This window comes from Callorhinus ursinus, unplaced genomic scaffold (assembly GCF_003265705.2).
Source record: "Callorhinus ursinus isolate GAN/ISIS: 27379988/994484 unplaced genomic scaffold, GSC_fseal_2.0 scaffold10, whole genome shotgun sequence".
NCBI classification, from domain to species: Eukaryota; Metazoa; Chordata; class Mammalia; order Carnivora; family Otariidae; genus Callorhinus; species Callorhinus ursinus.
The window spans coordinates 76,596,640-76,623,750 of record NW_027397072.1 but is presented as its reverse complement, the minus strand read 5'-3'; the positions used below and the strand labels follow the sequence as shown (position 1 = coordinate 76,623,750).

The 27,111-nt window shown below is 47.4% G+C and overlaps 1 protein-coding gene across 5 annotated transcripts in view; it reads right to left on the bottom strand.

Moving 5' to 3' along the window:
- The window catches only part of THADA (THADA armadillo repeat containing), a 323,626-nt gene that overhangs the window by 15,252 nt on the left and 281,263 nt on the right, over positions 1-27,111 (bottom strand). For 2 of the 5 annotated variants that reach the window (XM_073897790.1, XM_025868918.2), the window contains exon 37: positions 8,789-9,037. The exons of the other annotated variants lie outside the window; for them this stretch is intronic. In XM_073897790.1, coding sequence (XP_073753891.1) covers positions 8,789-9,037 — 249 coding nt within the window. The remainder of the gene's footprint in view (positions 1-8,788; positions 9,038-27,111) is intronic. 5 annotated transcript variants of the gene reach the window in all.

The window sequence follows — 27,111 nt, the reverse complement described above, 5'->3', positions numbered from 1 at the left end:
CGGTGAGCTAGGAGGGAACTTCCTCCACTCCTTCCAGAATGACAATTATTCTCCAAGCATGACGATGAGCATGTGATCCCCTCCTCTTCTCCGAGATGCTGAGAGAGCCGGCATTTCAGGCGGGAAGATGCCAGAAGTTATGCAAGAAGTGAGGTGTCATTACCCAGGAGCTGGGGGAGGGGCGTCTCCCTGCTCCCCCTCAGCCCCCCACCTGTCCCAGTTTTAGTTTCATGCAATAAAAAGGCCGAACTTTTTATTCCATAAAACATGAAGGACAAAACTCAAAATAAAAATATATTTCAAGTCAGTGACCAGAAAAATCCCACCCCTTGCCCATTCCCAAAAGGACCTTTTATGTACGTGACACTTTTTTGTTGTTTTTTTTGTTTGTTTGTTTGGGGTTTTACCGTTATTGGGATTTTTAAATTTGTTTTCAGGGGGAAAATTTTTAAAAATGGAAGCTTCTAGCAAGCCCCCCCCACCTCACCCCAGTCAACCTCTTTGCTTTCTTCTTTAAAAAAAAAAAAAAAAAACAAGACAAAAAAAAAAAAAAAAAAACAAACCTACCCCCGGCTGTCTGTCTGTACCCAAGCCCTTCCACCAGGAAAGCTAGTCTAGGTGTGAGGTCTCACGCTGTCTTTGTAGCCATCTAAAAATAATGATAATAATAATAAACTGGGCAGTTTACAAAAAAAAACGAAAAAAAAAGATAACCCAATGAACACATGTGCAAAGGATCTGAATAGACATTTCTCCAGAGAAGATCCACAAATGACCAATAAGCACAGGAAAAGATGCTCAGCATCAGTAACCAATAGGCAAATGCAAATCAAAACCACAGTGAGATACCACTTCACAACCATTAGGAGAATTATAATAAAAAAGGCAGATAATAAGTTTTAGTGAAAATGTGGAGAAGTTGGAACTCTCAGACACCGCTGGTGGGGATGTCTGCGTTGGAAAATAGTCTTGAAGTTTTGCTCACTCCTAGGCATAGACTTAAGGGAAACAAAAACCATACGTCCGCACAAAAACTTGTACTTGTGAATGTTCATACTAGCCAATACCCAGAAAAAAATCAAAATGTCCATCAACCAAGGGATGGATAAATAAAATGTATATCCATACAATGGAATATTATTTCATCATAAAAAGGAATGAAATACTGATACAGGCTACACCACAGATGAACCTTGAAAAGACGCTTAGTGAAAGAAGCCAGACAAAAAGACCATGTATTATATAATTCCGTTTATGTGAAATATCCAGAATAGGCAAATCACAGAGACAAAAACTGGATTAATGGTTGCCACAGGTTGGAGAATGGGGAGATTGAGGAATGACTCCTGATAGAAACAGTGTTTCTTTTTTGGGTTGATGATGAAAATGTTCTGGAATTATACAGTGGTGACGGTTACACAACCTTGTGAATATACTAAAACGTATATATCCATAGGCTTTCACTTGGTGAATTTTGTGGTATGTGAATTATGTTGGGCCAGGGGGCAGGGGGAATGTGGCAGGCTGAAAAATGGCTTCCGGCCCCCAGAACCTGTGAATGTTACCTTACTTGGAAAAAGGGTCTTTGCAGATGTGATTTAGTTAAAGGTACTGAGATGAGGAAATAATCTTAGATGATCTGGGCGGCCCTTAAATGCCATCGCCAATGTCCTAATAAGAGAGAGCAGAAAGACACCCGACACACAGAGGAGAAGGTGATGTGAAGCCAGAAGACTGGAGGGATGTGGCCTCTGGAGGCTGGAAGAGGCAAGGAATTCCTTAGAGCCAGATTCTTCCCTAGAGCCTCCAGAGGAAGTGTGGCCCTGCCGACATCTTAATTTTGGACTTCTGGCCTCATGAGGCCATAAATTGCTGTTATTTTAGGTCACCAAGTTTATGATAATTTGCTATGTGACCACAGCCTCAGGAAACGAATACAGGGAGAAGCATGGGTTCTTTCTCACAGTGACGAAAAGGGCCTGCCTGAAATACACTGTGGCGATGGTTGCACAACTCTACAAATAAGCTACAACCAGGGGGTGACTTGTGTGGTGTGTGTATGGCATATCTCAGTAAAACTGTGAAGTTGAAAAATCTGCTATGTGTACAAGTTTGTTCCGATCGCTGGGCACACTGTGTGCCCTGAAAGAGCTCGCAGAACACTTGAGCCTAGACCAACACTTAGAGCCCTCATGCTTGCTTGTAGGGCCCGGGCCTCAGGTGCTGGAGGACTCTGCAGAGGTGCACGGCTGCTCAGCGGCTGGGAGGGCACCTGAGAAGGCTTCCTGGAGGAGCTAGGCCTCTGCCTGGCCCTTCACAAGTCAAAAAGTAGGTGCCTAGGGTCTTCTCTGTGGCCAGCACTGTGCTGAGTACTGTGGGAACGGCAAGGCAAGGAGCTGACATCTCCTGTCCTCAAGAAAGTGGTGGTCTGGGAGGGGAGGAAAAGCTAAAACTCAGGCAGCAATGAGACATCTGGTGCTCAATGGAGTGGTCTGGATTCTAAGAGTTGCAGGAATCAGGTGAGGGAAGAAGTCAGTGTAAGCGAATAAATCATCGCCCCCCCCCCCAGTGGCTACACAGCTAAGGTGAGAGTGAAATATGCCCTAGACCCCTGCGGGAGGGCTTCAAGTGGGTGAGGTGCACAGGTACATGCTCTAGTCTGTGGTAGGCCTACTACACAAGAGGGATTAGCATTCAGTCATTTGGAAGTGAGCTGGAAACCCAACTAATCAGCATTTAGAACTAGTTAATCCTTGCCTTCTACCCTTGTGAATGATTAACTTGGGTGGTCCAGCTTCTGGGCTGATGCAGTGTGGACATCCTCTTGCTACTGCCCCCACCACATGGGGCTCTTCTGCCAAGGCAGACACCTGGCTAACGGAAGACCTTACTTGCTGAGACTCCTGAGGCAAGCATGGGGAGTCCCACAGCCCTGCTGCCCATGTTCTTTCCTACTCCTGTGATGAGGCCCGCCTTGGGGCTGGCAGCTAGAGGCAGGCTTCACACAGTGCTGGATACACTTCAAGTCCCAGGCTTGGGACTCAACCACACTGATGAAAATGAAAACGCCAACGTCGACTTGTTCCAGGTGCCAACCTTGAGCTTGAGACCGTGGATTGAAAGTGCACTAATTCTAAAGTTATCATGGGGGGAGATGCCTTCTAGACTAAGGCCATTGGTCAAGTCTCCTTCCCAAGAGAGGCCAAGTCAGCACAGTAAATGCTGAGTAAATGGAGATGGGCTGAGTGTTCCCTGCCCCTAGCCCTGGAGCATCCTGTTCCAGGCATTCATGGAACTCCCTCAACCTTGCCATCCAACCATCCTTCCGTCCACCCATTCACCCATCAATTCAAGCTTCTATCTGCCCATAGTACTTATTGTCACCTGCTGTGTGTGTATGTGTGGGAGCGGCACTATGAGGAACATGAGGAAAACCCCAGTCCCTTCTCTCTGAGAGAGAAGTGTAGTCAGCAGTGAGCTGACACACGAAGGGTCAGGAAATAGTCCAAGATGGTGTATGACAGGGACTGATGATATCATTAGTAGCAGTAATGAAAGAACAGAAAAGAAAAAAAGTGTGGGGAGTGGGAGGAGGGAGCTTCATGGAGGGAAAACTGGGCAGGCTGAGGATAAGGGGCCACGCACAGCTGGGGCGAAAGGGAGGAGCGGGTAGCACAGGTCTGACCCCGAGGAGGGGCGCCTGCCAGTGGAACTTGAGGCGAAGCTGGAGAGCCTGTCTGGAGCAGGCCCGGGGAGGCAACGGCAGTGTTGGAGTAAGGGAGTATTACTGCGTCTTCTTTTTTCTGAGGAAAATATTTTAAGGATGCACTAGGCTGTTTCCAGACAACGTCATTATTTCTGGTCTTCTCCACAGACTTCTTCACTTCCCCTCAGCAGAGCAAGAGCCTGTATTTTATTTAGTCATGAGAAACAAGTGTGGACCGCCACTTGGTTCGACTGCTCACTCTGCGGTTCGCCTCTTCCTGAGGCTGCCAGGGCCCCTCTGCCCCCCGGCCTCTCCCGGCCCTCTACCCTGGAGCCCGTGGCTCTCTGCTCCTCAGGGCCCGCAGAGCCAGGACTCAGAGGTGCGATTTCCTGGCATGGGAATCAGTGACAGGACTTCAGGGCTTTCCCAGAGGTCACTGTGTCAGCCTTTACCACTAGACAGAGCTCCCAGACGACCCTTACCCGAGGCAAATGGCCCAGAGGAAGGTCTGTGTCCTAAGGAAAGAAAAGGGGCAGCATCTCTAGTTTTGAAGAACCCAGCAGGAAGGCTGCATGTGGGAACACGGGTATTCGCGATATTAGTCTCTGTTCTTTATCTGAGTATTTAAAAAATTTCATCCAAGAACCAAATGTGCTGGTCAGTGCTCTCAAGGGCAGCTCCAGCCCCAGCCTCGGCGGACACTGGGTCAAGTGCTAGGAGCGCGGGCAGCACTGAGACTCCAGCCCACCCACTCGGTGCTCCAAGCCGGTGCCTCCAGGCTACAGCCAGCCCGTCCCTCCTACTCCCAACCTGCCATGGTGGTCTGGAGGGGAACTCTGACTTCACCTGGCCCAGGTGGACCCCTCTTCTTCCTACTTCTTTTTCTTTTCTTTTTCAAGCCCTGGGAGCTATAGCTTAAAAGACAGTACACAGGAGGCTGAACCCAACCAAACACACAGCTCAAGGGTTCTAAGGCCCCAAAGGGCCCGTCAGAAATCTGGACAGGGGTGCAAATGGACTGTTTGGTCTTCACACAAGTCTGGTATGGCTTACATGGTTTTTTTAAAAGTCAGGAGATTTCTCATAAAAATCCAAATTTCTAGCATCTTTTGAAAATTCAGAGAATTAATTAGCACATGGTGTCCCCGGCCTGCATTTTAACGTGGTAATAGGTGCCTGGAGCAGAGCAATGGCCATGCCCTATAGGAGGCATCGGTGTGTCCTACCGCCTCCCACCTCACTCCTGTAGCCATGAGTTTATTTTTTATTTTTATTTTTATTTTTTTTAAACATTTCTTTTTTTTTTATTTTTTATTAATTTGACAGAGAGAGACACAGCGAGAGAGGGAACACAAGCAGGGGGAGTGGGAGAGGGAGAAGCCGGCCTCCCGCTGAGCAGGGAGCCCGATGCGGGGCTTGATCCCAGGACCCTGGGACCATGACCTGAGCCGAAGGCAGACGCCCCACGACTGAGCCACCCAGGCGCCCCTAGCCGTGAGTTTATGACTCCTACATCCGACTACTGAGGAAGGCGATGGGTCCTGAGCCAGCCCCTCATCTTCACAGACAGAAGCACTGAGACCTTCTATCAAAGCTGTCCAATCACCAGTCTCCCCCCGGAGCTCTCTGGGTCTTCTCCTTCCCTCCAACTCTTCTGGCTCTGGTTTGCTCACCATCTCCACTGTCTGATAGATCCTCTCTCATCCTGACTTAGCCTACTCATCCCTCAGGACCCAATTCAGGTCCTGTGGTCTAGATTTTTCCAGCCCCCTGTGACCTTTCTCTGCTCATAGATCTGAACAGCACTCAGTGTGCTGACAGACGGTGAGAGAGGGCATTCTGTGGCTGAGCCCTATGTCTTTGCTTTTCCTAGGATCATCCATAAAACAGCACTGGGCACACAGCAGATACCATCCACTTGGTACTTGATTAGAGCCATGTACTGAACAATTTACTTAGGACTTGTGTTTCCCCAACAGGAAACCTCCAAGATTGCAAGACTCAGATCATACATGTAGACAGAATTATTGCTGCCATTCTATGCCTGAGGTTACTGAGGGTTACAGAAGTCACTTGATCAGGATCACACAGGTGAGATGGTAGGGGCCACATATAAGCCTGTGTTCTTGACCATTGTGCTAAGCTGCCTATACATGTTGAATGACTATATGGATGGATGAGTAGACTGATTCTTCTCTGTTTGTGCCCCCATCTGTTCTTTGTCCCTCTGCACCCCATTCAGTGCCCCCACGGGCTGACCTTTATGGACTGCGCAACACAGGTTCCCAACCACCTGGCTTCTGGCGGGATTCATCTAATGGGGAGGGAGGGGATGCTGAGAATCTGGAGGGTAGAAAGAGAAAGAGAGAGAAGCTGGGTACTTCTTTCCTGCAACGTCCCCCGTGAGTCACCAAGGTTCTGGCTGTGGCTGCACCGTCCCGTTCAGCTCTCCTTGGGCTCAGGAAACCCCATTCCCTCCGCTCTCACCTAGTCTCTGGGGCCGCAACATCACTTATGGCTTCCCTCCATCTGGTGGTTCTCAACCTCAACCAGAGATGATATTGCCCTGCAGGAGACATCTGTCAATGTCCGGACACAGTTCTGGTTGTCACAAGTCAGGGGAGATGGGGCTGCTGGAATGGAGTGGGTGGAGGCCAGGGATGCTGCGAACCACCCTACGAGGCACATGATACCTCCCCCAAATGTCAACAGGGCTGAGGTTGAGGAGCCCAGCCTTACCCCTGGAATAGTCTGCAACCTTACACAACTGTAAAAAGTCCCTGTGGTGAAGTCTCTCCACGTCAACAGTTCGGTGGGTGGATGGATGGAACTGTTCAGCTCATCAGGCAACAGGGGCCTACGTCTCTATTCCAGGCAGATGAGAAGAAGCTCATCTCCTTTCATATTTTTTCTGCAAGGCAATCCCTAGCTCCCCGCTTCCTCATCAGCTCTCTGGGCAGAGAGGTGGCAAGAGGTAAAAATCATCTGAACAGCTGACCACAGAGCCCTTTCTGTCTGGAGGCGCAAACATTTTCCAGGTCAGAAGGGAAAGGATAAAAACACCACTTGAAATTCTAAAAATAGTTGGGGGAAAAACCTTTCAAATATTAGTAATTTGCTTTTTCTTAATTTTCTAGCCCTTTCCATAGGGAACAAATGGCCTGGATTCCCCAAAGTTCCTGTAGACCCAGCTCCCCAAGACCAAGACCCCCCCACATGCAGTCAGACGCCCGACGTAAATGTTTTCCTGGTGACCCATCACAAAACCAGAAAACATCCGGCAGAGCTTTTGTTTTCATTTTAAAGAAAAGATATATTTTTGAAAAAACGTTATTTTTAAAGTTAAAAAAGCTATAATTTAAAAAATGTGGGCCCACCTCAAATCACTGGGTAAATAGATGTAGATTTTCCCCTAATTTTAAAAATGGATACAGCCAACATGAATAAAAACAAATAAGCATTTCATAGGAGTTAAAAGCGTGCACTTCTTACTTGGGAGGGCCATACTTCACTGAAAAGGGGTTGATAAAATAAATTACAGCTGGTGAATAGCACACTCAGCTCAAAGCTTATAAAAATGCTTGCCATTGTTCACTTCCAACCACACCAAAGAATGAGGAATGGATTAAACCAACGTCATTCTCAGGCAACAATGGCTGTGAAAAAAACTGGGTTTCCCTAGGGGCACCTAGCCTAGGGAGAAGGGGAGCAACACCCACCTGCTTAAACCTTTCAGGGTACTCAGTTGTACCCCGTTTTGTGTGCAACTCACTGTCCTGGTCCTTGTGGCTACCTCTGAAGCCCAGCGGGAAAGAGTAAGGTGCACGTGAGCTTTGTCCATGGCCGCTCCAGAGCAGGCTAATGAAGGCCTGGTGTGTGACAGGGTCACAGGGTAAGGAGTGAGTTGGGTCCGGACCAGAGATCCTCTGGACAACAGCATCTGGCCCACACCTCATGCCCTTGTGCAAGGTGCAAAGTCAGGCCCTCCCCCCAGATGAGCCCCACCCTCTCCAGCAGCACCTCCCCTGCGCTCTGCCTGCTCCTTGGTGATTTCGCTCTGCTGAGCCTCCCAAAGTGTTCAATCACCTCCACCTCTTTGTGGAAGGTAAGCACCTTGTACTTGTTCCTTTCTGCTAGGACACTCACCCCAAAGCACTCTTCCTGGAAGGGGCAATCTGAGCCCTTCTCCCCATTTCCCTGACGCTGCCCGATGAGCCAGTGAAGAGGTGGGGTACAATGAAGATGCCTACAGACTGGGAAGCCCTCCTGGAGGGGGGCCTAGGCAACCTGAAGTCTCCTTCTGCCATCAGCCTCCTCTTCCTCTGCCTGGGCAGAGGTCAAGGGCTCTGCGGACACGTTGTACATTCCTCAGTGACCAGCTTGGATCTCACCATTTCTCTTTTCCCTCTCCTTGAAGTCATTCCAGTTTTCTTTTGTTTATTTCACTTCTTTCTCTTAAAGGAAATTTCTTCTCAGTCTGAGCTCTGAAGACTGACTACTCCTTCTGAGTTCTTCCTAAGCTTCTCTGACCCTCAGTGTGACTACCCACCTCCCTTACTACCCTCTGGTCCCCTGCTCCCATTCTCAACCCTTTCAGCTTATTCGGGGCTTGTGGTGGGAGAGAGGAAGAAACCAAATGACTGATTCATTTCAGCAAAGCTGTCATGAGCACGAGGCGCTATGCCAGCCAGGAGCCAGAACTCCCCGTCCAGTCTAGGCATGGGACACAGGGCACAGAGCACAAGATGGGGGTTTGCCCAGGTCCCCCAACACACTAGTGGACCATGGAAGATAGTGGTACAGATGGTCCTGAAGTGTAACTGAAGACTAGAAATTGGAAATGAGAAAAATTCAGGAAGATAATTTTTGTTTCCTGAGGATATGACCACTACCATCTCCCAGCCTTACCCAGAATCCAGAAAGTTCTTATATAGGTACCCCCTCCTCCCTCTCAGGCTTTTACAGCTCTACGTAGAACAAGAACAGTCCAAGGTAATAGAGCAAGTTCATCAAGGTATAAATGATCCCTAAACTCACAAGGTAATTTTAAGATTTATAAACAGCGCTCAAAATGTTAAGTACCTGTGATTTCAAAGTTTCTGGAAACTTTGTATCTTGAAATTGAGTTCACTCCCAGGTTTCCAAGGGCCTTTCCTATCAGTCCTTTGTGGCCAGGACACCCTTGAATTGCTGCCCACCTCCCAAAGGCATCGGAAACCATCTGCTGGCCATGGTCCTGGGCTGATGGGAGTGGGGTGGCTGAGGCTGGAGAAGGCTGGGGTGAGGGAGAGGAATGGAGAGGCCACAGGAAACCTCTCTTCAACAACAAGCCTAGGAAGAGATGACAAGTCAGAGAATACAGGGCAATGAATGAGTTGGGGTTTTAGCCAACTGAAAAAAGGAGAAAAGGTGAAACTGTGGTAGAGTGGATTTAAATTAGCTGCTAGGAAGAGTGCCTAGGTGTTCTGAGGCTCCAGAACCCACTGCCCAGAAGAGTCCACTGCTCCTTTCCTCTTGGGACCAGTCTTTGGTGGGAAGGGTGGGGGTGGGGGTGGGGGTGAGAAGGAAGAGGAACTCTGGCAAGAAGTGGGTTGTGTTTGACCTGGAGGATGTTTTGATCTAGCCGTGAATGTTACTGCTGAAAATAATCAACATAACTGAACGGACAATGGCTAAGCAGCACATGGCAAAATTCACAACTGACCAAAGAAGTCATTTTGTTAGTAACACTAAAAACACAGATAATAACAGCAGCAACAGAAAAAATACAACTGCCAAAATCTAAAACGCAGGTATGATAAAACGCTTTTTATTTTTATTTATTAATTTTTTAAAAAGATTTTATTTGTCAGAGAGAGAGAAAGAAACAGACAGCGAGCACAAGCAGGGGGAAGGGCAGAGGGAGAAGCCCCACTGAGCACGGAGCCCAATGCGGGGCTTGATCCCCAAACCCCAGGATCATGACCTGAGCCGAAGGCAGATGCTTAACCGACTGAGCCACCCAGGCATCCCTAAAACGCTTTTTATTGACTAAAATTTCTGACCAAAAAGTCAAGTCTTTATTGCTAAATTTATACCTAAAAGAGCTGATACCTAAGAACATAAGGGAGAACTTTAGAAATGGTTTAACTGCTCTGTGTAGAAAATTGATCAAGGAATTAAATTAGCTTGACAGAGTTACAAATAATTTCTTGATGAAAATTAATCGGTGTTGGTATAATCCAGATGAAAACTGTGTATTTAGCTAGAATTTCGGACTTTAGTCGTCCGTCAAGAAGGAGTAGCCTGCTTCCCCAACCTCCCTGTTCCTAGACTCACCCCTCCCGCCTCTCAGCTGACTGGACTCTGGCAGTGGGAGTGGTGCTCTGGAGCCCCTCGGCCTCTCCACAGCCCCCGCCCCCCGCCCCCGCTACTGGCTGCCCTGTCTTCGCAGGGGCATCTTGTCCTCCGTCATCACCTCTGCGTGCAGGTAGCTGTCCTGATGACGGCGCGCCGCCTCTCCCTCCCCACTGCCGCTCCTAGCACCACCCTCACTGGTCTTCCTTTAAGAGCAATGGTAACCTTCTAACCAGCCTCCTTGCTTCTGGTTTTGTCTTCTCCTCCAAGCTGCCCTCCACCCTGTAGTCAGGGTTATCTTTCTAAAGCCTCCTTTTATAAAAGCCCTCAATGGCTCCTCAAGGCTGACTGTCCTAATTCCTCAGCCTGAAGGGCTCTTTCTACCTATCCCCTGCCCCATCGCTAGAGGGATAAATCAGTCTATAGCTCCCCTCCATCACTCCTCCAATACCAGGGGAATGGCCGTACCGGCCACGGGGGTTTTAGGTTCACGCCTTCCTTTATTCTGGGTAACTGAGTTCCTTTCTCCCTACATTTCCCCCTGCCTTAGTCCAAGCTTCTACTGGCCCCCAAGCCCCTTAGCACCCAATCCCTTCCCCAGACTGTCTTTCATCTGATTACCAGCCTCTCTTTGGTGACCTTATTCACTTCCAGAGAGACTCTGGGCTCCTCAGTCTTATTCCTTCAGTTTCTTTCCAGATCTAGCAGAATGAGGTCAACATGTCTTGGGGGCTAGGGCTGGGGTGGTATATGTCTACTATTCCTTGACAGAGTGGACCTAGGAGAATGTCCATTGAGAAGGGACCTCCAGGGGCACCTGGCTGTCAGTACAGCATGTGACTCTTGATCTGGGGGTCATGAGTTCAAGCCCCACACTGGGCAGAAAGCTTACTTAAAAAAAAAAAAAAAAAAGAAGGGACCTCCAGTTCCTCAAAAAGTTAAACATAGAATTACCATATAATCCAGCAATTCTACTCCTAGGTATATACCCAGAAGAACTGAAACCAGGTACTCAAACAAAAACCTGTACACCCATGTTCATAGCAGCACTACTCACAACAGCCAAAAGGTGGAAACAACCCAAATGCCTATCAATAGATGACTGGATGAACAAAATATGGTACATCCATATAACAGAATATTACTCAGGCATAAGTGAAGTACTGATACAGGTTACCACATACCACATGGATGAACCTTGTGAACATTATGCCTAGTGAAAAAGCCAGGCACACAAATATTATATGATCCCATTTACATGAAATGTGCAGAATGGGAAGAGTCAGAGACAGAAAGCAGACTGGTGGTTGCCGGGGGCTGGGAGGGAAAGGAAGGGCAGAGAGTGGCTCCTTAATGGACACGGGTGTTTTTGCGGGGTGAGGGAGCATGATGGAAATGCTCTGGATCTAGATGGAGGGGATTGTTGCACAATATTATGAATATACCAATCGCCACTGAATTTATACTTAAGATGGTTAATTTTATGTTATGTGAATTTCACCTCAATAAAAAACAAAAATACAAAAAAGAAAGGATCTCCTTGGGAATGGAGCCAGAGAGTGTGCCAAGAACACAGGATGGCAGATAATTAAATTCTGTGCTCCTGTGGCTTTAGGAAAATGGGGTGGGTAAGAAAGGACCTGCTCAGTGAGTAGTGCTCCCTGGCACACACTTCCCCAAGACTGACCCTGAGCAGGGGTGTGAGGGGGAGATGGATAAAGGTACACATAGGGGTTAAGTGAGGTGTACATGGGACTAGCCCTCCCTCCCCACTGCTGGGGCCGGGCTCATACAAAGATGAGAGATTTAGGACCTGGAGGACTAGGAAGGTGGCAAGTCTAGGAAGGTGGTCTGAACAGCCACTGAGGAGGGAACCCTTCTTTCCTGCTCATTTGGTAATAAAGCAAGACATATTACGTCTAAAAGCACCTGCAAGGTAAGACTCCTATGTAAGCGGATCCGGTGAAACAGTTTTATGCAGAGAGCAGGGATCAGATCACAAAGCCGTAAGGAGAAATCTCTTTACCCAAATTACACAGACCCACTTGCCTGGTTTCCATTTCATTGCCTGAGTCTGTTTTATAGTTGTGCTTTTTCATGAGAGCTTTTAAGGAAGGCTATTCCCTGACGTCATGCAAAAAAATTGTCCGAATACAATTATATTACTGAGCGGTGCTTTTGGAAGAGAACTCAGCCACAAAGCTTGCTGGTGTCCTGTTCCCTTCCCTTTAAAGCCATTTGTCTGCTCTCTAAAAGCAGAAGCCCTCAATCCCAGCTCTCCCGGTCCCTCTACCCTCAGAGAACCCAGTAGCACCGACGCGGGAAATGCACTGAGCACTGCATACCCACGGAGCTGGAGAAGTGGGCGGGCGGGCAGGGGGTGGCCGGTTGGGGCATGCCCAGCACATCGAGTCATTGTGTCTAATGCTGCACATCCTACAATCAAGGTGCGGGATCAGAGCCCCCATTTACTGGCTTTTCCAGTAATCTACTCTAAAAGCTCTTGCCCACTTCCTCCCTTACACTCAAGCCTCCTTCAGATTTGTCCTCAGGCTTGGGGAATGGATTTTTCTTTCTTTTTTTTTTTTTTTTAAAGGTGATTTTTTTTTTTTTTAAAGATTTTATTTATTTATCTGAGAGAGAGAATGAGATAGAGAGAGAGCATGAGAGGGGAAAGGGTCAGAGGGAGAAGCAGGCCCCCCGCTGAGCAGGGAGCCCGATGCGGGACTCGATCCCGGGACTCCAGGATCATGACCTGAGCCGAAGGCAGTCGCTTAACCAACTGAGCCACCCAGGCGCCCCGGGAATGGATTTTTCTTAAAAGCTATTATAAAAAAACATCTCTCCTCAATCAAAATCTGTTCTACTGTGAGCAAACTCTCCACTTTTTTCATCCTTGGCTCATTTCTTCCTCCTCCTGGCAGATTACTCCTCACTTTCCAGTAGAGGCTGTTACTGCTTTCCCTTGGTCTCTGACTCAGACAGATCAGCACCTCCTTCCGCACCTCTCTCCTCCTCTCTCAACAATCTGTCTCCCTTGAAACCCATCGTAGCTACCTCCCTATTTCTGTTCACTTCAGCTAGAGACCTGGCCTTCCTCAGTGACACAGAGTTGTTGCCAGCCCACTGGTGACCTCCACATCCATAAACATGTCCCTCCTAGAATTTGGGCGCACCACTCATCCTCCTCCTCAATTCCACTACTTTCCATCTCCAATTTCACTCCACTCACAAGCATGATGGCATCTGAGAACCTGGCATCACTCAGAATTGTTTCAACTTCAAGATCTCAAGTTCTTTTTTTTTTTTTTTTAAAGATTATTTATTTGAAAGAGCGAGTGCACGAGCAGTGGGGGAGGGGCAGAGGGAGAAGCAGACTCTCCACTGAGCAGGGAGCCTGACTCGGGGCTCGATCCCAGGACCCTGAGATCATGACTTGAGCCAAAGGCAGATGCTTAACCACCTGAGCACCCAGGTGCCCCTCAAGAGCTCAAGTTCTAAGACTTCTCATCACTTTTTGTTTGTTTTGTATTTTTTTTTAAGACTTATTATTTGAGAGAGTGAGAGAGTGCACAAGTGGGGGGAGGAGCAGAGGGAGAGAGAAGCTTCGAGCAGACTCAAGGTTGATCTCATGATCCATGAGACCATGACCTGAGCCAAAACCAAGAGTCAGACACTCAACTGACTCACCCACCCAGGAGCCCCTGTTTTGTTTTTTAAAGTAGGCTCCACGCACAGCATGGAGCCCAATGAGGGACTTGAATTCGCGACCTTGAGATCAAGACCTGAGCTGAGATCAAGAGTCGGACGCTTAACGGACGGAGCCACCCAGGTGCCCCCCTTTTCATCACTTTTAAACGAACATCCCCATCGCCAAAATTCACTGAGCACTTATTACACACAAGCACTATCATAAGTATCTCATATGTATTAATTACAATGACTTTTTGAAGGTTTTATGAGCCTCATTTTATAAACAAGGTAAGTGGAGACACAGGTTAAGATACAGGATTTAAACCATGTAGTCTATTCACCATATCATGCACCATATGGCCTAATATCCCCAACCTAACTGTTTAGCCTTTCTACTTCTTCCACTGAGACAACCCCCTCACATGAATCCTGACCACATCTTTGACCCTGCCTCTTCTCTCAGGCTATCACTTGCTTTTCTTTACATACCCTGGGGTCCCTGGGTCCTCCATCCTCTTCTAACCTCCAGCCCCCAGGTCAACTTGACCTGTGCCCAGGATCAACAGTGCTCCATAACCATCTTTCCTCAAACCCAATCCACTGCTCTACTCTGGGCCACCGTTTCCTGCCAAAGAGAGGCAGTATGCTGATTAGGCTCTCCATAAATTTAAGCTATTCAATCTCAGCTGGCCTCCCACTGGCCCCTGGCAATTCTTTCATTCATTTTTTGGTGACCCCTAACTGAACCTTAAATGAACTATTCCAACCCTCTCCCTGACCCTCTATCCCACTCCCTAACCGTTACTCGTTCTTACAGATAATCTTGTCTTCCACAAAGGATATTCAACCTAAGCTCAAACTTCTGTCCTCCCCAACTTCAAAATTTCTCTAATGATTCTTTTGAAACATTAACTTAAGGCAGAACAGGGCCTAAGAAATGTCCTCTTAGAACAAGAGAGTAATGTCAATATTTATATGAGAGATAGCCCTGGAGAGGGAGGAGAGCCTAAAGACACATGAGAGAAAAGGACATCATGGCTGGATAAAGGTCACGGGGATGGCATCAGGTGCTTCGCAAAGACTGTGTGGAGGTGAAGGAGCTTTTTTTTTTTTTGCTGAGTTTGGAGCTGGAAAGGGGTGGGGAAGGGAAGACAGATGATGTTTCAGGGTAGCCTCCTACTTACTTCTGAACTCCTTGAAGTTGGCTTCTGACTGTCCTACTGGACCTTCTCTTCCGATTCTCCCTTCTGATATTTTCTCAGTCCCTACCCTCCTTGCCCTGGCCTTTTGACAGTGTTTGGCATGACTCACCAACCCTGTCCTCTTGATGGTTTTTTCCTTCTGTGGCTTTCATGACAATGGAACCTCTTGATTTTCTTGAGAAGTCTTCATTACTTCCTTGGCTGGCTCCCCTATGAAACTATTACAATAGCCTCCTACAATGGCATTTCTCTCTCTCCCCACTTCCAATCCATCCATTTATCTCCCTCATTCAATGCAGATTTATTGAGCCCCTACCATGTGCCAAGCACATGGCCATTATGAAACTGTAGCTGAATTAATCTTAATGCATAGTTCTAGTCACTATTTATTCAGAAGTTTTTACCGGTTCTCTCTTGCAAATGATATCTGGATTCTTTGGCCTGCTGCTCCAAGTTTTAGTGGGCATCTGCCGTTTCGTGGCCTAGCTTCCATTCATCTTCTCTGGATAGCTGGACCCCTAGAGCCAGCCCCTCCGTATCTTTTAGACCATGTGGTTTCGGTGGGGCCAGCCCTACTCTCAACTCCAGGCCTGGGCACCTGCCCCAGGTTTAAGCCAATCAGGGTACCATGTTCCCTGACTCAGAGATTAATTCCAGGATGTGCCTAGAACCCAACTGACAGTCATTAAGAAAGCATTTAAAAGCAAAGGGACTGTTATCCACACAGGCCTTAAATAAACGATGATGTAAAGGCGAGAGCTGCTGCAGCCATCTTACAAGTCCAAGGGCAGTGAGAGCTTATCTGAAAGCAGAACCAACCAAAGAACAGAGGGGAGAGGTGGCAAGAAACCAGGTCCTTGGGACATTGTTTGAACCCCTGAATGATGGCACATCTGAATCCCGTCCTAGCTCCAGGATTCTCACTTATATGACCCAAAATGCCCCTGTGTGCTGAAGGGGGTTGGGTCAGACTCTGTGACCTCTGCATGTGAAAGAATCTTGCTTGATCCAGGGGTCCTGCACTGCATCCCTGCCTCCATCTGACCCCACCCTACTTGTGCACTTGAGGCCCGTACTATACTAATTTTTCTTTTTCTGAGCAGCCCTCACACTTGGCTGCCCCTGTCTTTCTGGAATGCTCCCCATCTTTCCTCACTGAAATCATACCCACCCTTTAAGGTTCACTTCTAATGAAGCTTCCTCCAAGCGGCCATTCTTCTCCAATTTCCCCCAATGACAAATGTTTTTGAATATACAACCAAATGAACACAAAATAACACGAACAGGGCCCAGCGGGGGTTGGGTGCTCCAAACTGATGTACAGAGCTGGGTTCCAGCAATCACGTCCATCATCCCTCAGGGCCTGGGATTTGCTTTCTCCATCACCCCCCTGGTCTAAAATCCCTGCTTCCGACCCTCCTTGGCCTATCCTTTGCCCAAACATTTTCCTTGAGAAACCGACTTTTTAGAATGCCTAAGAGATATTTAAAACAAAACGAAACGAAATGGAAAAATTCCAAACTCCAAAACCAACCAAAGGTTAAAACAAAAGATTTGGCTATTAAATAAGTTTGGAAAATTCTGGGTTAAACGAAGGTGGTTTTTTTGGTTGGTTGGTTGTTTGTTTGAGATGCAGTGGTGGGAACGAGGCAGGGCATGTAGACTTTTCTCCAACTTTGCTGGTGAAACAGGTACCCCAGGGCAGAAGGCAGGGCCACTTTCTTCCCCGCAGACAAGCTTCGGGGTTTAAGACTGTGCGGGTTATTTTATATACACATATAAATATCCTATCCTTTGTTCAAGGTGCCTATTTGCTCTGCACAGTGACTATTATGAACAGAAAACTCTTCATTGTTAAATATGGCATGCTAAGTGGTTTTGCTTTCTGGAAAATCTCCAAACCATAATTGTTAAGGGACTCGAGCTGCTGAGGAATTCTTGCATTACAAGAGGCTTTGATCCTGCTCCTGCCTTCCTTCCCTGACCCCATTTCCACAGGCGTGGCTTATTTGTATTGTTTCTCACTGCTATGGGGCAGTGAGCTTCGAAGGTGAGGACTACACAGAACTCCCAGGTGACTGGGGCTGGGGGTGGGGGGACGGCTTGGGCCCCACAGCAACTGAGACGAGGCTCTGGCTAAATCTCTGTGCCTTTCGCAGCCCCAAATGGCTGTAACCAAGGGAATGCACAAGCTCTGGCCAAGTATCAGAGTTGGAATGCTGTGGACTCTACTGTTCAGTTTCCCACACATTCTGGGAAGCCCAGATTCTTCAGCCTCCCTCATTACCGGGTTTCCAGCTGGGATAAAGCCTCCGAACTAGACGGCTGACATGACTTTGCTCAGCAAAAGGCAACAGGCCTCGGGTGGGTGAGGCTTTGTTATTTTATTCCCATCAAAGTGGAGAGATCTGATCCAAAATTCTTTGCACTGCCATTTGGTCAGTGTCGACCTCCAACTCGCCTATCTACCTCCTCCACAGACAGGGGAGGACACCTCCACTCGGCCTTGAACCGTTAGGGCAAACTTTTCAAAGAGCCAGACTCCTTTCTACTGAAATATATGATGAAATGGCAAGGGGCACAGATCTATTCCTTTAGCTTCTTTTAAATTTTCCCCTGCCTGAAAGGAGAGATAGGAAAGGACACCCAGATGTTTATGAGTCCACGACAGAAGGAATAAAAAGACACCTTCCAAATAAAGTGCTGAGGTTCTCTAATCGAATGAATAAAAAGGATTCTATAACCAACAGCAAGTTACTGGCTTTCCAGCATTAAAAAAATTTATATCATTCAGCATTTGGATTCGGGATGGAACCTTGTTCACTTTTTGACACTTGTTTTTATTCATATTTTAATACAGCTTTTCCGCAAGACACGTGATCACTTCCATTTTACAGATGACAAAACTGAGGCCAAGTGAGTAGAAGCAACTAGTTCAGGACAGAGGCCACTCTCCGACTCCCAGATCACTATTCTCTCTCCCAAATGGCACTGCCATTCACAGGTCTGCTTCCCAGATGGGAAGGTACCTTCTGGGTCATGCTGAGGGGAAAGCAGGGGCGGGGGAGAGCAGGGATGGAGAAACAAGGGCAGGGAGAGAATGGGATTAATATAGATGTCAGAGTAGCTGAGGGCAGCAACCAGAAAACAGGTTCTGATTCGGGGGAGCTTGGAGAATTGCCCTGCTCCCACCTGTTTTGGGGAGGAAGCCAGAATGAAGTTGCCCTCAAGAGTCTGCTTCATCGGGAGAGGCAGGGAATGGAAAGAGAAGGCCATCGGGGCCCTAGTTATTAGCGGCAAACCATGCTCTTCGCTGTCTATCAGGGGAGGCTTCTTGCTGGGAAGGAGTCCAGTGATCAGTCACAAGGAGGAGAGAGCCGTACTCCGCTCCAGGCAGCTGGGCCCAATGCCAAAGGCTAGGCTTTAGGCCAGTGCAAGAGGCTTCTGAGCCCCTTCTCCCCTGAATGGGTCAACTTAGCAGGATCCCCCCTTGTCCCCCACTTCCATCTCTCCCACTCCCACCTTCCCCGCTGGCATCCATCTTAGGAAGATGCATGTGAATTCCTTCTGGAAATGGGAGACCTTTTTTCTCACTCAAGGTGAATGAAGGTCAATGACTCACACAGCTAAAAATGAACTTAAGGCCACCTATCACTAAAAGGAAAATGAAACACACACACAGAGTTAAGTTCCCCTGCTATTTAAATTATAGCAAGGAACATAAAACCTTATTTAGTAATTATAACCAACACTCAAATACGTAAACTTTAATGACATGTTACGGACCAGCGAGAGCAAAATGAGGAAAAAGGAGAAGTGAGGGCAGGGGAAAGCCACAGACTAAAAGAGGAAGACAAGAGGCAGGAAGTGAGGTGAAGCTCAGAAGCAGGGCAGCAAATGAGAGGAGGGGGAGGCACAAAAAGGGGGATGGGGCCATGCAGGAGGTTCTGGTGAGGTGACTTGTGGGTAGCGATTACTTAAACTCCTGCTGATCTTTATCCTTAAACTTGCAGATGCCCCCTCTTGGAATGCGGGAGCCACAGAAGCCCACTGGAGTAGAATTGCTGGATGCAACAGGGGACACCCAGTTAAATTTGAGTTTTACATAAACAATGGGTAACTTTTCAGCATTAAGTATGTCCCGAATATTGCACGGGGCATATTTACACAGAAAGTCGTATTCGTGGTCCATCTTAAATTCAGATTTATAAATTTGAACACTTATCTGGTAAATCTGGCAACCCTACACGGGAGGTCAAACCATTCTTTGGACCAAAGCCCCATTGGCCAGGCTTGTATTTACCCTGAGGGTGGGGGTGGGGGTGTGTGTGGAGGGGAAATCAAGTTGAGGGTCACTTCTAAAAATGAGGAGTGAAGCAGCATAGAGGTTTTGCTAGCAGGACAGAAACCGGCAACTGGGAGATTGCAATCCTGGAGTTTCTCCTCCTTGAGCTGTTTATTTCCTGCTCTTCCTCTCCAGTACAGCTGAGGCTGTTGGCCCCTCTCCCTGCCAAGGGTTACAGAGACTGAAAAGAGTAACTCTACATAGGGCTACGTTGGGGCTGTGGGTAACGTGGCCAGCGTGGGGACTTCTAGAGCTTCTGGAAGATTCTGGAGGTCCTTAGGTGGAGAGCAAGTTTGCAGAACACTAAGGAACAAGTAAAACCAAAACAAAATATAGTCCATAAGTTCTACGGTGTTAAAAGAAAAAAAAAAAAAAAAACACCACAGTCTTTTTTTTTTTTAAAGTAGGCTCCATACCCAGTGGGAGCCCCATGCAGGGCTTGAACTCACAACCCTCTTAGGACCTGAGCTGAGATCAAGAGTGGGATGCTTAACTGACGGAGCCACCCAGGCGCCCCCTAAAAATAAAATCTCAAGCTCAATTTTAGTCACTATAACTTTCCTAGTGACAGGACTGAGCCTATGCTACTAGGCTCACAGGACAGGGGCAATGAGACTGTCCTCGACCAGAAGTTCCAGGTTCACGCAATGCTTGTTAAGAGGACACAGGGTGATGTTGGCAGAGGCTAGCCCTGTTGCCCTTGCAAAGGGGCCAAGAGGTCATCTTAGGGCTGAAGCGGAAAGAGTTGCCAAGCCTGAGTCCTGATCCATGGACTCTGGGCAGGAGCTGACAAGGCTACAAATCACAACCGAGAAGGCACCTGCTCTTCTGCTCACTACTGCCCCTGCTCTTTACTGAGACTGCATACCCAGCCGGTTCACCCGCTTACGCCCTGTGCCAGGTCCCTGTGGGCACCAGAGACAGCAAGTCATAATATATGGCCTTCTAAACTTATAAAAATTACATATTTATTTATAAGAATAACAATTATTTTTTCAGGTAATGATATGCCATGGGTCCCTTTGCACGTTGGTTCATACAGATCTACTCCATTATTTTTAACCGCCTCATGGTATGTGCCTTTATCAAGGTTTCTCGATCCTTTGAGTTGTATGTGTATCTTTGCCCATGTGCGCATATTTCTGGAGGATAAATTCCTCTGGAATTACCTGAATCAATTGGCAAAAACATTTAAAATCTCTCAAGATATCATTCAGCTCCCTCCAAAAATGCACCGATTTATGGCCGCACCAGTAAGACCTGGGGAAAACGACACAGCGCTGTTGTTGGTCAGCATGTTTTTATCATTAGCCAGGATGAATGTGTTCTGTCCTATGTGTACCATTCTCGGCTGTGTTTAATTCCACAAAGTGCTGGGTTTTTATCTCTTGGCTCTACTTCCATTATCTTCACTTAATTGATTTTGAGAGAAGTGCCTGTATATTATAGAGAACACTTTACTTGCCTACGACATGCAAGGACTTCCTCTGAGGACAGGTTCATCTGCTCAAACACTGATAGGCTTTTCATCTGTTTGGGTCTGAAAGGAGTCTGATTTTTGTTTTGTCATTGGCAGAACTTACTGAGATTGTGTAGAAATATCCAAGTGGCGCTTTTGTTGTTATATTTTTATTTTAAATGTCTGGTTTGCTTGAAGTTTGGTTAGAATGTGGCCTAGAAAGATTCCTACCTTATGGAATTGAGATTTTTCTTAGGGGCCCGAAATATAATCAGTTTTTGCACTTGGTTTGTACCTATTTGAAACGGATGCTTATTTTCTGTCCGCAGAGTACATGGTTTATACACATTTAAGCTTTTAAGTCCTATATAACCTTATTTATGTTTGGTCTGCTTGGCCTCATAAATCTGAGAAAGGTAGGTTAAAGTATCCTACTACAGCTGTAATGTTAACAATTTTTCCCTAATATTTCTCACAGTGTTTTTTGGAGGTGGGGGGTAGGTTTGGATGCTCTTTTACCTGAGGTTTATAAAGGTTCATGTTCTTTGTGGATCAGACCCTTTAATCACTATCACTGTCCAATACCCCCCTTCCTGTACAGCTTTTCTACTTCTTTGTCCGAAATTTTGCCTATTATGACTACTACCATCCCTTTCTTTTTGTTGTCATTCGCCTGGCAGAGTTTTGTTCATCCCTCTGTTTTCAACCATTTTCAACCATCCAATGTCATTTTAGATGTAACTCTTGTATCAATGTGGCACGTAGCTAAATGTGCTCCTTTCTACCTTAGTAAGAGAACTCTGCGTGATGTGCCCAGGCCAAAAGAATACATTTCTTTGCACATCTTGCAGCTAAATAGGACCTTGTTACTAAGTTGTAGCCAGGGACAGGTACCCAGAAGTGTATTGTGGGAGTTTGGGAGGGCCCCTTCAAAGGGAGAGGGTTGGAGCCCTTCACTGCTCTCTTTTCTTCCCCTTCTCCTCCTCTGCAGTGAGGATGGGATGGCTAATGCTTCTGGCAGCCATCTGGGATCAGGAGCTGTCCCTGAGAATAGAAACCACATGTCAGGACAGTGAAGCAGAAATTCACAGGAAGCCTGGGCCTGGGGCCTAATGACTGAGAGCCGCTGATCAGCCTGGACTCCTCCTTATGGACTACATAAACTTGAGAGAGAGAAACTTCCACTGTTTTGGCTTTTCTGCTACCTGTAGACATCAAGACTCCCAAAAGATACATCAGATTTTGCTCCCCCCCCTTTCTGGGAAAAGCTCAATTTAAGAGTTATCGTTGGGGCGCCTGGGTGGCTCAGTCAGTTAAGCGTCTGCCTTTGGCTCAGGTCATGATCCCAGAGTCCTGGGATCGAGTCCCGCATCGGGCTCCCTGCTCTTCCTCTGACTGCTTCTCCCCCTGCTTGTGCTCTCTCTCTCTCTCTGTCACTCTCTCTCTGGCAAATAAATAAATAAAATCTTAAAAAAAAAAAAAGAGTTACTGTAATTTTTCCTTAAATATTTGAATCTCAATTCCTATTACAGTGATAGTAGTCATTACATTAAAATGCTTAACAAACACATTTGGGCATTTCTCTGTCTTTCTCTCTTTCTTTTTTTTAAAGACTTTATCCTTACATAATCTCTACACCCAACATGGGGCTTGAACTCACAACCCTGAGATCAAGAGTCACGTGCTCCTCTGACTGAGCCAGCCAGGCACCTCTGGGCATTTATTTCTGAAGAGATTTCCTTCAGAGTCTTGCTACTCTGGGTCGGGTCCCTTGACCAACTGCATCAACATCACCTGGGAGTTGGTGAGAAATGTGGAATCTTGTGCCCTCTCTAAACCTACTGAATCCAAAGCTCATGTCACAAGATCCTCAGATGACCTTGTGTACTGGAATGTGGAACCACTGCTTCAGGGGGCACTGGTGTCCCCTCCCCTCCCCTGGGTAATGTGTAGTGATCTCCTGGATTCCTAAGTCCTCAGCAGGCACTCTTGGCCCTTGAAGTGGCTGGCCCTCACCTCTCCGGTTTCACTCTCGTTTTTCCTGCATCCCACCCCCATTCTCCACTCCTTCCGAGGGCAACTGCTGCAGTTCCTTAGGTGTGTCGCGGCACTCCCTGGGCACATACTTCGCCCTCTCCTAGTAGCCCACCAGTAGCCACCCCCCTCCCTGCTAACACAAGTCCAATTTTGTTCTGGGGGCCAAGTGTGCACTTGCAGGGGACGTCTAGCCCCTTCTGATACCTTTGTAGCTAAGACAGCCACGTACCTAGACCTGGCCAAGGAGACAAACAGAGGGGGGCTTTAGAGGGCATTTTTTCTTCCTGGATGAAAATTACCTTGAGATAAGAGAACTGTATGTTCTTCTTCCTTCTTCCTACCTAGAATGCTGGGGTACCGGCTGAAGGTGCAACGGCAATCTTGTAACCATGAGAACAAGCATGAGGTCAAAAGCCAACATGTTTGAGGATGACAAAGTACAAAGACAAAAAGAGCCGGGCCTTTGACTGGGAATCTGATGCTCTGTCTCCACCCTCCTCACCTCCTTTCTCATTTGCTCCAAACTGACCCTTCCTTCAGCTCTCTTCTAGCCGGTATCACATGGAATTAAAGTAATTTTAGCCCATTAGCTATATTATACTGTATTCCTTATTTTTAACTTATAGTAACAGCTACATTAAGCCTTTCCTTATAAATATCACCCATCTTCCCAAATCTCCCTGCCCACCAAATCCAGCTACTCTAGAATGAGAACAGTGGGTTTTAGTTCTCTGAGACTTGGAAATTATTTTCCTCCATGGGTTCAAGCCAGCCAGCTCCGGTCTAGGCCAACCTCGCCTCCCTCTCCCATCCCCAGGTGGCCAGTCCTGGTTCTTGCAAGCTATGTCAGGGGGCACTTTGCCTATTGGGACTGGTATTTTTAAATTTCTGTGGTTTCTGGGGAGTAGATATTGTAAAAAGGAGTGAAAAGAAATTGAAGTTTGAAATTTGGTGAACTTTCCCCTGCCCTGTACATGTGAATAATGACTTGCTGATAGAAGCGGCTTTTTCAAAGATGAGAAACAATCTAAGATTTATGACAAGTATGTTCAAAAAGACCCAGCACTGCTTGTAGCCAAGGTGGAAACGTCAGGAGATTCCTAGATCTATTCCGGTTGGAGGAAGGGAAGGACAGAGGGGAGCCTGGGGGAAAAGAAGGAAAAAAGATACCAGGAGGGGTTGGAATTGGCCGGGAGGTCAGCACTTGGGAATATTTCTTATGCCCATTTTGTAAGTTCTACAGTAACATGAACATGACAACCATTTCCAACAAACGATGGTGAACGAAACAAATGAGACTGCTTTGCTGGCATTGTTTTTACATTTCTACATGGATGGTGAGGGAAGACGGGGGCCGGGACAATTGTACGAATGGAGATGAATGACCCCTTTACAGGAACCTGGGAATTCTGCTTCTAAGGGTTCTGACCTCTTATGGTGTGCTTGGGAAGCCACCAGAAAAATAGTCCTGACAGTTTCTCAGGGTCAAATCTACAAATCTTGGCCAGAATTCTGCTCCTCGCTGGACCAGTCTCTTATAGCAACTGCTGTTCCCCCGTCCCTCCTGTCCCTCCACGAGAGGCCAAGGGTGGGGGCAGGGCCATCCTGGGAGCCGTCCCCACACTGTGCATCAGGACAGCCTCCTGTGTCTTGTGGGTGCAGAGCCAACATTTTTGAGTGTATATTTTATAACCGCAGTTTCAAAGTATAAAAATAGAGTGTGAAAAATAAAAACAGAACTCACAAGCAGAGCCTCAGCCACCCCGCTGGTTAGAGAGAGGTTAGAGAAATAATAAAATGAGAGTAACCAAACTGAAAGCTTGAAGAGGGCTCACTTGCCTTGGCAAAGAATTCCAGAGCCAGACTTGCGCACACTCTCCTAAGTGCTGAGGGCAGCTCGGCTCCCACTTAAAGCGTCTGTTATCACTCCTGTCTCCCCCGGGGAGTTATTTATGAAGCAAGGTTTCCTGGCCAGGCTGCCAAGGCAAGGCATCTTGCATAGGGACCAGCCCAGGCAAGAGGAGTTGAATGAAAAGCCCACAAAGGCTGGGGGTCGAGGTGCTGCTCACTTCTGCTTCTTCAAACACACCCAAGCCGTAATTCAAAACCTGAAAACAACCTGAATCCTTCTCCAAACAAAACCCCAATCTTTTATGTCAGGTTCCATATATTTTCCTACCTCCAGTCCCATCCCAGCTCCTCTCCACAGCAGAAATCAATTTACTCAACAGAGTAAGTCCTGGGGAGTTTTCCTTCTCAAAGCTCTCATTTGGAACAGATTAAGGAGGAGGGGGCAAGAATATTATTTTTTTTTGCTTTTACTTTTGAAACAAATTGACACACTTGAGACTTTGAGGCAGAACCACTATGCTCTGTGACTGGCTTTTAAAAGAAGAGGCGAATTTCATTTTCTGGTATAATGGGACTGCATTGCATGGGGAGCCCCTGCCAACCCATCCTAATTAATTAATTAATTATTTTTTTTTAAAGTAGGCTCAATGCCCAGCGTGGAGCCCCACACAGGTCTTGAACTCACAACCCTGAGGTCAAGACCTAAGCTGAAATCAAGAGTCCGACACTTGCGGGGCGCCTGGGTGGCTCAGTCGTTAAGTGTCTGCCTTCGGCTCAGGTCATCATCTCAGGGTCCTGGGATCGAGCCCCGCATCGGGCTCCCTGCTCCGCGGGAGACCTGCTTCTCCCTCTCCCACTCCCCCTGCTTGTGTTCCCTCTCTCGCTATGTCTCTCTCTGTCAAATAAATAAATAAAATCTTTAAAAAAAAAAAAAAGAGTCCGACGCTTAACCGACTGAGCCACCCAGGCACCCCCAACCCATCCCAATTTAGCCTGACCCTGAAGGCCCAGTGCTGGATCACTGGGCACTTTGGGGGCTCACCATGAGGCTGGGCAGGGGCCTCTCACCCAAAGGTAGCTACTCACCTCAAACCCCATGCGCACATTCACTCCCAAAAACCATGCTATGTTGAGAATTTAACACACCCAGCTTCACTGTGATGGAGATCCAGCCCTTAAAAAGCTTACAGTGTGGGCGGGATCCTAACCAAGAAACAATAGAAGAGCTAAACAGTGTGGATCTGACCAAAAGATAGATAGACAAAGGCCTGGAGGCTTTGTGAGAAAGGAGGGCCTAGGGGCTGGGCCTTTGGAACCAGCAACATTTCTGTAGGTCGATGACACATTAGGCACAAGCCAATGTGGGTGAAAGCACAGGGAGGGAAGGCACAGGGTGCGTGCGAAGAGATGGCTCCTGGGCTCTCTCTTCCATGTTCCTGTTCTCCCCATTAAAGAGATATCTTTCTAGTAAATTCTGGCTGTGAGTAATGCAATTGAAAGCCTGCTGTCTTGTTTTCTAACAAAGTCTTTTCGTTTTTTGGATTTTTTTTTTTTTTTTCATTTTGGGTGATGTGTGTGGTCTGAAGAAATGTAATGGGGATAAGCAACTAAATCTGTCAAGGTGGTGAACAAATGGAGATGAAAATTCTTACTGTTGATTACCAATTACTGTCTTTTCTTATAAAATGGTCCTGGGAGTTACTAAAAAAAATATGGATGCCAATAATTCGGATGCCTGTTGACTTATGTGGAATAATACCTGAGAGGGCAGAGGCCCAACAGTTAAGGCCAGAGGCTCTATCTGATTTGTGTCCCCAGCTGTTAGCAAGCGGCCAGAACTTTCCAGACACTCAGTAATTAGTGCCTGTGTGAAAATAAGAAGATGGGAAATGGCGAGAAGTGAAGGTTCTATCTCCCCAAATCCATTCTTCCTTCCTTACACAGAAAATAGACCTTTCAGCCGTACACATGTCCACTTAGCTCACATGTGTGAGCTTCCTTTGCTGAGCCATGTGGCGTGTGACTAAGTCCTGGGTGATGAGACACCCTTGGACGTGGTGTCTATAACGCTCAGGTGGGCGTTCCCTTCCCTCCTCCCCGCTCACTGGATTGTGGCTATGCCTGTAGGAATGACAACTGCCCCCCTGGATCATGAGCGGGACGGTGCCTCCTGAAAACGGCAAAGCACCAAGAAAGAAGGGGGGGTTCTTTGGTGATCGTGGACCATCACAGCCACACACCGAGCCTTTTTTTTTTTTCAGAGAGAGAGAGAGAGAGCACCTGCACATGAGAGTGGGGGAAGGGGCTTGAAGGGGGGCAGAGGGAGAAGGAGAGAGAGAATCTTAAGCAGCTTCCAAGCTAAGTGTGGAGCCTGATGCGGGGCTCGATCTCACGACCCTGAGATCATGACCTGAGCTGCAACCAAGAGTCCCATGCTTAACTGACGTGACGGAACCACCCAGGTGCCCCATGAGCCTTTTAT